Raw genomic sequence first — 14,095 nt, forward strand, 5'->3', positions numbered from 1 at the left:
TTTTTTCAGGTTTTTAATATGAACAGGCAACACATGATCCAAGAGTTACGTAGTAAAGGCTAGGTTAAACTGGGGCGTACAGCTGCGTGTCATTCCCATACTGATGTCAGCAGGAGATTTGCCCCAGAGGTTACATGTAAATATGGAATGAAAGGGGACCTAGGATACAACCCTGGGGCACTCCAAAAAACAAAAGATTTGACATTGACACATATTTGTGGGTCTCCTACCTGGAAACTCAGTCAATCATAATAGTCTCTGATGGTTTTTATTCTGCACTACGTCCATCTAAATATTATTTTGTTGAGCTGTTCCCTCATGTGAGCGAACAGCACTTCTATTTATGCCTTGAAAGACAATCAGGTGTGAACTCTTGCTGTGTTTACGTCGTACATGATGTTTTCTGCTCAGATGATTGACCCCAGCTGCCCCAAACCCAAGAACTATGTGCAGCTCCTAAAAAAGCACGAGTGCAGGGTTACCAGCTCTGCTATAGATTTCCAGAGTGGATTCCTCTCCTGGTGCCGGGTTTCCACGTGTAACTACAAAGTGAGAGCCCAGGGCTTCAGCAGGATGAAGATGTTATCTGCAGCCCTGTGATCTTTTCTCTGTGTATAGATGCAACTTGAGACAAATTGCCCTTTGTTCTACACAACAAACAAATGGTTATTCTAAACCACATATTGACAGACAAATAGTCTCATTTTTTAAATGCATTTATTTATTTTGTTGTTTTGAAATTGTTTCATACTAGTTTTGAAGTAGCTTTTTTGTAAAAAAGAAAATAAAATTGGAGGTTGGTTCAGATCAGTGATTGATATAATACAGTCACTGTATTTATCTGACCCCCCGATCTGTTTTCATTTATTTCACAGCACCGCAGAATCATTACACCCAAAGCTCATCCGCATATTTCTTTCTGCATGTCTCTGCAAACAGTGCACATGAGTAATCTATAGAATGTCCCTCTGGCTACACGAAAAAGAAATGAATGATTCTTTAGAATTCCTTAAAGCTACTTCTATTTTTGCTAAACCACACTTGAAAAAAGCTGTTTTAATTCTCACCATATACCTCAACATATCTATTTATTTGCTATTCAAATGTCACTGTTTTTAAAGGACCAAATCGTGATTTCTATTTCTGTTTGGCAATTTCTGCCAAATTAATGTACAGCGGAGCCTTCAGAAAAACTTTGTATGTGAGTGTGTGTGTGTGTGTGTGTTTGGGTGAAAGGTGCAAGCAATGAACCTGGAAATAAAATTAGAACACATTCCGCGCAGTTTCTCAGACAGTGATATTGTCTTTACAGCACAATTAAAAACAAAATGAGTCATGGTTTTGAAGAAAACACACCCACTCACATCTAAGTATGAATACTTCACCTGTGAGTGACTCTGCCTTTTCAACAATTTCTTCTCATACTGTTCAAGGAAGCAAGATTATGAAAAAAGCACAAGTAATAGGCGCTTTGCTGTTTGTTCATTATGATTCATTCTCTCATAACTGTTCGCCTAAAGTGAACTGTTAGCTTAAATAAAGCCAATATCTCTGCATTAATACAACACATTCATAATGAATAGGGCATATGAGCCCAGTATCTCCAAGATCTGCGTGTTTACCAGTCATGTATGTATTTATGACACCTGAAATTTGCTGCCTTCAAATAGAATCAGTGAGGTCGGCTTTTTTGACATGAGGTTGAATGTGTGATGTGCTTGGAGTGATTTAAAGGTGCTGTGTTACTCTCTAAAAGGCACGGTGCATATCCGTGAGGCCTGACAAATATGTTAAAGGTGGTAACCTCAAACATTTTCCAAAACATTAACATATGATATGAGAAGGGTTAGGTTTAAAAAAAAATATTCAAGAAGTGAAAACCACAGCAGTGAGTCAAACAAGTTGACTCCTCATGTAAAAAGTAAATACAACCAACATGAATTAACCATTTTCTATACACACAAACATCACAGGTGGGTCTTTCACTTAAGGCTGCAGCACAGGGCGGGTAGGGATGTGCATGACAATTTGTTGTTGATGTTTTGAAACTAGGCTGTGAACTTTGTGAGGTTTCAAAATATCAGTAGTGAGGTGGGTGTAGTGAGTAGTTGGTGAGTCAGTAAGGTGCAAGGCATTAGAGACAGGAGCCTAAAATTATTTTTAAAAGGCTGTTTGTAACTTAATGCACCCGCACTCTTTCATTACATGTTTACACAGCAGATACACTTAATAGTGTAAAGCCTGTCCCAGTCTAGGCACTGGGATGATGTGAATAGTGTAAATATTATGATAAAAATAAAATTATCTCAGTCTTTTAAATAGCAGTCCATGCAGAGACGCTGTCACAGGCTCAGCCTCCCTGCTCATGTTAGTTTGTAATATTACATCTATTGGCACATGTCAGCTGACTGACATATAGCGTGTGACCATGCAGCGCACATTCTTATGGCCGTGCTTCGTATCATGAGAAGTCATTGCCCCACTAATGCAGGTCAGACTGTGTGGCAGTGATCAGTGATAGGTTCCTGTGCCACTGCACATTTATAAGCTGGTGTGTATAATTACTGCTGTGCCTACAGCCATGCTGCTGGATGACATGGTGTTTGGTGGTGGTCCACACGGGATTTGGTTACTGAATGCTTCATAGACTAAAGGTCAGCTCACTGGACCTGATCCTTCATGTCAGCGATGGAACATGGACCTCCTAATGTTTCACTGTCTCATGCCAACACATCAGAAAGCTTCCTTCCAGTAGCTGATTCCAGGCTTGAGCTGTAACAAATCTCAAATGCAAATATAGCCACAAGCGACAACGAAGGAATTAGGCCCATTAAGGGTAACAGGGGCATTAGTCGTACTGATAAATGTGGGTGATTTTGCGTTAAAGTGATTGATGCTCAGAGCTATGAATCTTTTGTGAAAGGCCTCTACAAATAAGGAAATAATTGTTTAAAAGTTTTGTTAGTCATTTTTCTGATTAATCTATTTTTCTTATGTTTATGGTCAGATATTGTGTGTATTGAGACCAGCGTGCATAAGCCATCAAAAACCTCCAGAAGTGTCACTTTATTTATTATTTTTTCTTATTTAAAAGGGCTTTTTGGTTTTAAAATCAGTATGTGGACGTCTACATTAATTAAAGAAATACAAATTAATTGAGATTTTTAATTATTCATTAGCATTAATGACAAACTCACGCAGTGGATCACAGAACTAATCATATTTGCTGTTAGATATATGAAACCAGGAAAATTAAAGGTACTGTGGAGTTTTTGACCACTGGTCGTGTTGTGGAGCAGTGTTTTGATGAGCAGGTCCCTGTTGTGTTTGTACTGCACAACACGTTTCTGCCCATGGGCTCCGGATGTTCTGCTCACTGACAGTCGTACTGGTAATGAGCCATTAACTGTAGTAATGTATGTAGGTGAGGAATAAGGAAAACAGCACAGGTTACCTTTAACTATCATGACCACACAGCTGTAGTTAACTGTTAACTGAGTTAACTGACACAGCTGAAGTGTTTTGTGGTGCAAATTATCAATGGACTCTTTGTATTTATGGAAACATTCACTGCCCGAGCATAAATTTGGATGTTTCAGTGTTTTTTTTGGAAAAACTGTATAGTCATGTATGAAATAGGCTGCTCTCAGTATGAGATGTACTGGCTCACGCTGTAATTACCTGATAAAGCTGTTGTACAGCAGGGTTGAAGGATTTCCCCGTGATTGTGAGATTATTATTTCCCAAGAGCGCAGCACTCCTGCCGTGGCGTTCCTGAAATCTCTCGCCATAAATTATATAAATGTTATTTTAAGCAAAAAAAAAAAGTCATCATGAGATGATTGGTTGTTTATTGGTTGTTTATGTGATATTAGAACAATAATTCCTCTTAAAAGTACACCATCTGAAAAAAGCATACTGCCAACCATACAACCATGTGATCCTCTGTTTCTTTGACATATGCTCTTGATATTACCAGTTTTAACACATCTGAGAGGTTATAAGGGAGTTTTTGATCAACTTAGCGCCGACATGAGATATAAATAAGAACATTTCACTCTTTCATGAGTCCTAACTACTGCAGTGACCCATTTGCTGGTATTTCATTTTGACAGATTTTGCCCTTCATTCATTCTAAACTACGTTTAATCACACAGCTGGGGAGCAAGCACACACATGCTAAAAATCCCAGGTTCCCGGAGGTATTCTTCTTGGGAAACTGTAGAACAGTTTGATGAGAATTCCCAAGAAAAACCACAGTCTTACTACCTGTCTTACCACAGGTATTTTACAGCGTTCAACCCTGCTGTATGGTTACGCAAACTGCCACACACACAAATGCAGTTCTGCCATTTTCTCTTTCAGTATATAGAGCTAAATCCCTAATTACCTACAAAACCTTACAAAGTGAATTGATGTAATATGAAATAAAGTCTAGGTTAGGACTTTGAGCAATGTTCATTTTTGGTCTCACTTAGAAGCAAAGGGCTTTTCTGTCATCCACTTTCTTTTCTGTTAGCCGTTGAGTGGCCGGTTCATTCGGTCAGTGGTAACCCTCAGCACATCTGAAGTGTTTATCACATAACTGCTCATAAATATTAGGCCCTGCCGCCCTGCTCTCAGCTGGCCCCCTCTGAGACGAACAGCATGGCTGGTAAATAACCGGCGGGATCAATACCTGTCATTGCAGTTCAGCGAGTCCCGGCTATCTGAAACGTCTGAGCGGTTTGTTTATTTGCTTGTTCTCAGCCTCCGCCCGCTGACCTGTGGTGAAGAGATCCAGATGTGTCCTGTAGTACTGAGATTATTCTGCAGCTTTACATGCAGGCAGTGTGTGATGCTGTGGCACGCTGGGTGACAGTTGGATGACCTCCTTCCATTGACTTCATGAATTTTATAAGTGTTTCGTGTGCATTTAGATAGATTACAGTAAAAAACACATGAGCTATGTAAAGACTTCATTTCATTAGTGTACTCTGGGTAATGGAAAAAAGCACCGGTCAACTGAGTGACACTGTTTGACAGTGCGAGTGTATCGATCCAAGCGTTTTGCCCACTAAGTACAATTTACAGGAAGGAATAGAGTCTTCTTGGTTCAGTCGGAAACCAGGCAGCCAAAACCACCTGCATGAACAGTGGCCCCTGCTGGCTCCTCCTGGACCTGGTCCCCTGTCAGCGTCAACGCCTCTCTGCACATAAACAAGTTTTCTCTGTTTTTGGAGTGCTGCTGAAGCTGGATTCCTCTCTGCCCTCTTAACATCCTCTCCTGTCCACAGAAGACCTCTTATCCGCCCTTGGCTCGGAGTCCATGAAACGTGTACACTTTCTAAACATTTTCTCTCATCAAGGAAGCCTCCCTGAGTGGATCAGGCTTTGTGTATTCTTGGGTCCAGCAATTTAGTGGTAGTGTTTGGTCAAGAGATATCCTTCAGGGTGTCATTCAGATAGACCATGTAGCTGTTTAGGTGGAAAGGAGAGGGATATATCATGGTTTGCTTAGGAGGCAAAATTACACAGGAGATCGACAACACTGTGTATTACAAAAGGGAAGTGCAGGTTGCCAATACATCGATTTGAAGACTTAACCTGTATGAATCTTCATTATGTCCACCACATGTGTTTAAATATAGATCTGCGCTACCACATGAGGAAACAGCAGGGAAATACTTGGAGCTCTCACCCAAACCAGGGAAACCTGCATCCTGTGTAATATGGTGTTTGCTACATTCACAGGATTGTAATGGTATACAAAGAGACGCCAAATAAGTTTCATCTCCGACCCAACAATTTGTGCAGTCATTTGTTGTTGTTTTTTTTTTCAGATCGCTTGTGGCACCCCTCTCTACACTCTCAGATTTTCAAATATCTGTTTGCAGGGGGATGTGTCAGTTCCAAACAGATGACCTAGTTTTTACACAAGCGCAATCTTACAAACATTGAAAGGCCACTCTACATACATTACATGTCTGCGAGTGCTCTGAAATTCATCCCTTTATATGAATTCAGTTTACAGCCAGAGATTTGAATGGCTGTGGAAAATGTCAATTATGGAATTGGTTAATTTTTAATTATCGTTGGCTGCTCTGTACACAGCTGCTCTACAGTTGACTGTTATTTTTTTCCGCAGCATTTAATTGGAGCTGAAACAGCATGACCTATTTTGTTTGGAGAGAATATGTACTTTATCTGTGCCTCCTCAGAAGGTGGCCGTGAGCTTAATTTGCGGCGCTGCGATGGTTCTTCTCAAAGTGTAATGCGTTACAGATTACTCATAACCTGTTTAACATCGCGAGCAGAAAATTCATCAACTGGATTACATAAAACCACTCACATGTGATTCCTCCCTCACACTTAACACATTCTTAAATTAAACATGCAACTGCCAGAGAAATGACAAAGCAACTTTCCCACAAATATTATTTCTGTGCAGACAAACCATTCGTGTCTGCAGAGGAATACCCACGGCGTCCTCCCGCTGCTCGGAGTGGCACCTTTACATCACCTGTGTAATCAAAACAGAGTTGTTCTTTGTATTATCATGAATATAACTGTCAGCTCTGTCTGGTCAGTCCGATGAATGAACCACAGTAATCAGGTGCTCTCAGAGGTTTCCTTAGAAGAGCGCTGCTGTGTCACCATGACACTAACAGTCTCTTTCAAAGCCAGTTGAGAAAATGTCTCTGCACCATGGAACCACATAAATCCATCCACTTTAAATCGATGGCTCTTAATACACTCATTTTCAAAAAAAGCATCTTTAAGTGTTTAGCCCATATGTTTGATTCTAGACACACGACATACCAAAGCCCCCCTCTCCTCAAAATACCCACCGACACACACACGCAAGCACACACGCAAGCACACACTAACTGAGTGAAAGGATAGTGTGACTGATCCAGCAATCCTTTCATTGTTTTGGTAAAACGGAGTCGCCTAAGCTGCTGTAATCACTCGTTTAGTGTTGTGGCAACAAATGCTTTTTTTTAGATATTCCAATCCAATAAAAAATTTCAATCCCTCATGAACCCTAACTAATGCAGTGGTCCATTTGCTCTTGTTGTGGTTATTACTGATATTATTTTTAATAAGCCATTTCCCTTTCAAAGGCTCTGTGTCCATTTCAAATAATTCCATTGTGATTTAAGAAGACAAAAAGCAAGGATGTCAGATTGTGAGCTGACTAAAGCTCCTCTTTTAAAAGCCCGAGTTAAAGCTGCAGCTCTATTGACACTAAAGAGCATTTTGCATTGTAAAGTCCATCATCATTTAATCTGTGGATAAATATGTCTGTGAGTGATTATGTCTTTCTTCAGTTTGTGCTGATCGTGCAGAAAATGCTAAGCTATTGTAAAAAGCAAGACAATGGCTTGTGGTGAAAGGTGCAGTGTTGCATTTGCAGGAAGTAAAACAGAAGCTGAGTGATAGGTAGATGACTGCAGGTTTAGAGGCTTAGATCAGTGCTGTTCAGTGGTTGTCTTTCACTGGGCTCTCTCCTCGCTGCTTTTGCTTTCCCCCTTCTGGTTATCACTTTCAGCTCAGTGGTTTGTGTTGTTTATGCAGTGCTTCTCAAGCTCTTTGTCTTTGCACGTTGCTTCTGAACCCTGTAAAAAAAAAAAAAGGGAAAAAAAGGACTGGCCTAAATATGAGGATGCAGTTCATGATTGTTCAACAGTTAAAGTGAAATTTAAAGTCTGAAACATAAACCATGATGATACTGCAGCTGTTAGGCTATATTAGCTATATTTTTCAGAGTAGGATAAAACAGCCAACATTCAACAATATAGCTAGCTTAGTTATGTCCCAGTGCTGATTTCAGATTTCTGTGCCTTTATAAAATTCATCATTTAGCAGTGGAGGACCTGCCGCGATGTTAGGTCTGTGTTCATTTCAGAAAGTGGAAGATCAGTTACTGATCTCTTTAACTCAAAGCACGGTACAGGAAGCTGAAGTGAAACTGGAACTTCCGAGTTCTGTTCCTAAAGTAAGAAAATTTTATTAAAAATCCCAGAAATATTGGAACCACACTAATAACTAAATATAAAGAGTCTTTCTCAACAGCTTGTCCTGTGGCCTCATATGTTGAGATAGGGACAGTAGTTTTTTGAAAAATGATCTAATATCATTTTTTAAAATTTCTGAACGCTGTAGTTTTGAAACCACAAAGATTCCAACAACAAAAAAATCGACTTTCACCAGAGTTCTAATGTTAATGTATAACTTTGACGACGTTTCATCATTACTGTGTCAAGCAGAGTCGTGTCCTGCCATGATTTCGCCGACAGATCTGTGAGTTCCCTTTGTTCTGTACGTAGCAGGTGATGATATGCAAATAGTTCCAGCTTCCTGTTCACTTGACCTCCTTTGTTCCACCTCCACTAACAGAGGGGTAGATCAGATGCCCTGAGAACAGTTGTCTCTCCTGTTCACTCTCTATCACTGCAGTGGAAGCAGGAAAGACAGAGCCTGAGGTTTGGTTCTTAGCGGGACGCGATGCTGTCAGGGCATCAGGTGAGAGCATGTACCGAGCCCCCTCTGCCCACCCCGACCCTGCACTCCTCACCTAATCAGTTCTGACACAATGCCAATTCCACAGTGGCTGGTGCACACAGCTTTATTCATAGATGTGGCAGTTGGGCAGTGATCAGATCCCAGACTCTGCTCACCTTTCACTGTCATGCTGTATCAGGCAGCACGCAACAGTGGTCACTTACCGATGCTTTTGTTGTTTTGGATTTTAAGTGGTCTGGCATTTAACAACGCTCTGACAATGATTTGTCAAGCGGATGGCGTTTGATGGTCCATCAGGATGTCTGTCAGGGGTATTACAACTCATCGGCTTTCTGCCATTAAAAAGCAGCGGGCAGATGACCTGAGACTATAAGCCTCGACTCGCTGGTAAAACAGTCGAAAATAGGTGCAGCTTTTAACCCAGTCACCACTGAATTTAAGCACTAACTTCAATGAAACTGCGGCTGAGTGTCCTGAGGGCGTAGGCAAACAATTTACTGAATTGAGTCAGACGTTACTGAAAAATCATGTCTCCGGCACGTATAGCTGCTGTACGGTTTCTATTGTTGCTTCTGAAAAGCTGAACAGGAACTGAGAAGCAATCATAAAGCATGCAGGGAAGCAATTTCTTTCTCTTATTCAAGTGAAAAATTATTCCGTGCTGTCACAAAAGACTCCCTAACAAGGTGCTTTAAACTCTCTGGCAGTGCATTGCTGCGGGGTGTCAAAGAGTGGATAAGGTATAAATGAAGCTTAAACTCAAAAGTCTGTTTCTGGTAATAGCAGCATTTCGCTCCCTCTCCAATGTGCTTTTGATGTGGAGCTAAGATTAACTGTTAAATCGTCCTCCTCACTGTCTCAAACTAACAACACAGGCATAATGAGCAGAGTGTTGACAACAGGAGCGTTTCTTTGAGATGTATGAACGTTGTGAAGACTTATTATCTTCTCTTTTGTTCAGGTTGTGTTAGAATTCAACCCTGCTGAACACATATTTCCATTGACCATTGTGTATTATTAAAAAAAAACTCTTGTAATATGAGGTGACAATTGAGGAATATCCAACCACTGAGGAATATTCCTTTCATCTCTTCCTAATCCTCCATGATGTGATCCTGGTTGTTTATACTGGAGTGGCTGAGGAGGCGCGAGGTGCCAGGGAATCCAGGGAATCCGGCGTGGCAGGAAGATTTGCACATCGAACGTGTCGATCCCTCAGAGTTAATGAGGCCTATTGTTTGGGCTTCTGTTATCAGCCCGCTGCATCCTGAGCCTGGCCGGGCAGAAGTCATGCGTCATAAAGTTCAGACTCTTCTTGATACATTGTGGACAGGAAGCAGAGCTCAGCATTTCTAATTGTCTCTGGAAATAAACTCAGTAGATCACTGAATGTTCTCACAGCAAATATACTGTACATTTGCTGTGCCACCTTTAATGTATTGTTAAAATTACACCCGCTTTATATGTATTGCTGAAACCTTGACTGACGCATACAATGAGGCCACTAGAAGAAAATTCAGTCCTTAATAACACCAGGAGACTTGTGTGACAGGATCTGTAACTACTCTCTCATTCTGAATACAAAAACATTTTTCACTCAATCTCCTATTGACAAATTTGATTCCTTTGTGTCACACAGTAAAATAACCACGGAGTAAACCACAGATAAATTAGTCCAAAACCAGACTGGCTGCTAACATTCACCCAGCTCCCAGACGTCACAATTAGGGACACCTCAAAGGTCAGCTCAGATCTTGGCCCGTGTTACAATATTGAAAATCAAATCTACTGTAAAGATCCAACCGGCCCCAGATCTAGGGAAGGTCATCCGAGTGTCACTGATTTCTGAAAAACCTCAGCCGTGCGGCACGAAAAGAGTCGAGTTCAGGCCTCCAGGGTGTCTGCAAAGGACACACACACCTGTGACGGGATTGTGCCGTGAGCTGGGGCTCAGGGAGGGGGGAAAGGGGGGCTGTACTCTGCGGCTCTGTAAATGATTGGCAGAAAATGTCAGGCACAACACGTCAGCCCCATACAGACACACAGCAGGCAGATGTCAGAGACTGCATGATAAGAGGGAGGGCAGGCTCACAAGGAAAGGAAGGAAGTGGCATCTTCAGAGAGTTATGTCATCCATCTGAAATCTCTTTCAGATTAGGCCTCAACATGGCGCACACCTGAAGTCTTTTGTGCTCAGAGTATGTCTAAATAACTATCTCCTGACCTATCACCCAAATGTAAAAGACTTGAAAAAGTAGCTTTCCTCTAACGTTTTCCTCGTCTTTTCTATATGTTATCATTATTTTCCAAACACAAGGATTAGTCAGGGTCACGGTTTTTTCCACATGCTTGAATTGCACAGAAGGAGCTGCACAACCATCCGGGCTGCGCACCACTGGGGCCTGAGCCAGGGTCAGATATCTCAGTGGAGAAAGGCAGACTGAGGACTGTCCACTGCATGTTAATTGCAGTGAATGTGCTTTGTTTGACCTTGAGACAGTGCTTCATGCTGATTTATTGAAGTCAGGTTTTTGTGAATATTTAAGTTGAATGTACTGCTTTTGTTACGCACTACATTCTAGTCATTTTTCTTTTCATTTTAAGCATCAGTGGTATAGAACACAGGTGACTATCATAAGTCAGGTGGAAATGAATGCAAGAAAGTTCTGAAATATTCTTTGTTGTCCCGGTCGGCTTTGTGAATCACAACTACGTTTGTTCTCTGGTTCCCAGGGCGGTGCTGCCATGGCCCATCCTGAGGACGAGCTGGAGCGTCTGACCAAGAAGATGCTGTTTGACATGGACAACCCTCCATCTGAGGAGTATTTTGGTAAGAGAGATAGCTCCTCTCACTCACATGTGGTTAGCAATAGCCTGTTTAATGGAAGAAATTTTGAAATGTCACAGTAAAAACAACACAGCTGTAAATAATAAAATGAATGATGGTTGGATTCCGTTTATTATGGTGAAAGATGGTGCCGCAATATTCCGACATGGTGCTGCTCTGTCTTTCTGTCAACTCACCAAGGCAAAGTCCTAACGAGTGTTGTAATGACAAAAACCCTCACTCAACCCAGCATTTAGCTGCTTTGGTTTCAGGGTCCTGTTGTTGTGTCACACCGTCTCGACTCAGACACCTGAGCAGGACGGAGCCATCATTGCTGTCATTACAAACACCTGTGCTTTTTCCTACCGAGCCAAGTCAAAATGTCTGCTGTGAAAAAGGCCTTTAGCTTTTTAACCACCATGAAAGCTGCTTACTGCATTTTTGTTTGAGTGATATCAACACAAAAGCTGAAACACATAATGTCCCATGACAGTTTAAACCCTAATCCTATTTTTCAAGCTTTTAAAGATTCATGTGGGAAGGTAAAGGAGCAGGACAGCTAGTTTTTCACATCTGGCGTATTAGCCTTTGTTAGCATCAGCATGCTAACCACACTTACATGGATTTTTTTGTTTGCTGCTAATTAAAAGGAGCTTGGTATATGCTGTCTATGAAAGTATCTAATTACAATAATTTTATGCACACTTTTTACTCAAGTAAATTTTGGAATTTAAAAGAAATTACCACATTACATTTGGCAACTTTCTTCTCACCACTAAGAATCATTTTCTACGGAATAGAACAAACTGTAGCATCAAAACATCCACAAAATAAGTGTTCACTAAGCTCCCACAGCCACCGAGATCCTCTGCTAATTAGTAAGTGAGAAAATTGTCAAACACAATGATATAAACTGAAACAAAATGGGGTTTTTAATTCCTCAGCCTTCAAGTCTAAATACTATATATTTTCAGAGTTACACCATTTCTGCTAACCCTTGTTTGGCTAGCTAGCCACACGTATACATTAGCAAAAGCCTGTGATACAATGGCCCAATTAAAAAGACACACAACCTTTTTTTCATATTGACTGAATGTACAGTGTTGTCAAAATATGTCCATTTTTATTTATTTATTTTAGAGTAATTTAACCAGATAAATAAGTGAATGAATACATGCGTGAAGCGCTGCAGTAGCCTGAGCAGAGCGCTAATGTCAAATATGCTCAGAGTATCAGCTGACTTTCTCAGCACCAGTCGTATTCATGAAGACAGCGAGGCCGTTTTTATAATGTGCCAAACTCTGTCGCTCATTATGGCCTGTTACTGTCTGTCTTAACGGAGTTCTCTCTCCACCCCTGCCTCCTCCTGTTCTAGTTTCTTATTATCTCATTTTAACAGGATTGCTTACATATTGTTGCATTTTGTGATTTTATGTACTTCATTAATCCTGTGCTGGCACTTTAACAGAACTAAATAATAATTTGTGCTATATATGGTCCTACATATTCAGCTGTAAGTGTCTCTGACACAACAACAGTCACTTCAGAATGCAGCGTTCATAGGTGAGAGAAGCAAAGTGGCTAAAATTAGCCCATGAATCACTGTTTGATTCGCATATAACACTGACGCTGGGAAAGCTTTGCAGACACGCACACACAGGTATCCTTTTTCATATATTACAAAAGCCGTTCTGAAAACATTAGCACAGGTAGTGTGATCTCATGAGGAGCACTCGCTGTGGTGCTTTTCGCTGTGATATTTTGGGGAAACTAAAGAGAAAAAAAAAGAAAAAAAAAAAAAACAGGCGACTCAATTACTCTTGAGAATTTGTCCTGAACTACAGGTTGTGCCATTAAACAAATCTGCCACATTTGCGGAGATAAAGGCTAAATAAAACAATGTGGGATGGTGCGTTAATAGAGTAAAACTGGCATAGGCTTTCCTAGATTAGCCAACCCAGTGACCCACAAAGTTAGTTTTGTATCACAGTTTGTATCAGTTTTGTATCCCTTTATTCATGGTGTCCATATCCATGGAGTAGACACAGCAGCATGTCTTCCAGTCTGGGAAACAGTCCTCTAGGTAGAGTCTCAGAACTATATCGTTGTGATCAAAGGATAAGACACGACACTTGCTCGCGGTATAATGAGAATGAGAGATATAGTAAAGACTTAGAGCAGATGAAATGATTTTGATAAAACCCTTGTTTGACTGTCCAGCTGCATTTTTTTTACAGTATTTTTCTTTCATATTAATTTTCTCTGAAATGCTTGATATTTAATTTTGTTCTCATTTGAAAAAATAAAAATATAAGTGCCAGGATTAAACAAAATACCAATTTTAATACTATTTTGCAAAATAGGATTCAAAAGACAAGGATTCTGTGCATTTATATTTCATTTCTGTTTTTCCACCCTCTATACCCTTTGCTGCCAGCGAGTGCCATCCCTCTGCTCCTCTCTCTTCTCTATCCTTTAATCCCCTTTGCCCTGGAATTAGTTCCCATGCCCATTAGATACCTCACTCAATACATTCAATGGGACTCTGGAGCAGGCTTTATATCAGCACATAATCGCACAGCACACCATGATAGCATGTGTAGGTGTATTATAGCTACAGGGACATGTATTTAACTGGTATTAAGGGATATTCGGCTTCACGTTGGTGCGCACTGATGTAAAGACCTTAATTGGTTCACATTAGACATAGGTCAAATGGATCTGCTGGCTTCAGCAAAGTGTAGTCATTTCACAGAGGAA

The 14,095-nt window shown here is 40.8% G+C and overlaps 1 protein-coding gene across 4 annotated transcripts in view; it reads left to right on the forward strand.

Moving 5' to 3' along the window:
• The window catches only part of LOC121183013 (LIM domain containing preferred translocation partner in lipoma), a 128,115-nt gene that overhangs the window by 82,200 nt on the left and 31,820 nt on the right, over positions 1 to 14,095 (forward strand). For all 4 annotated transcript variants that reach the window (XM_041039776.1, XM_041039779.1, XM_041039777.1 and 1 more), the window contains exon 8: positions 11,242 to 11,338. In XM_041039776.1, the coding sequence (XP_040895710.1) occupies positions 11,242 to 11,338 (97 nt within the window). The remainder of the gene's footprint in view (positions 1 to 11,241; positions 11,339 to 14,095) is intronic.

This window comes from Toxotes jaculatrix, chromosome 6, assembly GCF_017976425.1.
Source record: "Toxotes jaculatrix isolate fToxJac2 chromosome 6, fToxJac2.pri, whole genome shotgun sequence".
Taxonomy (NCBI): Eukaryota; Metazoa; Chordata; class Actinopteri; family Toxotidae; genus Toxotes; species Toxotes jaculatrix.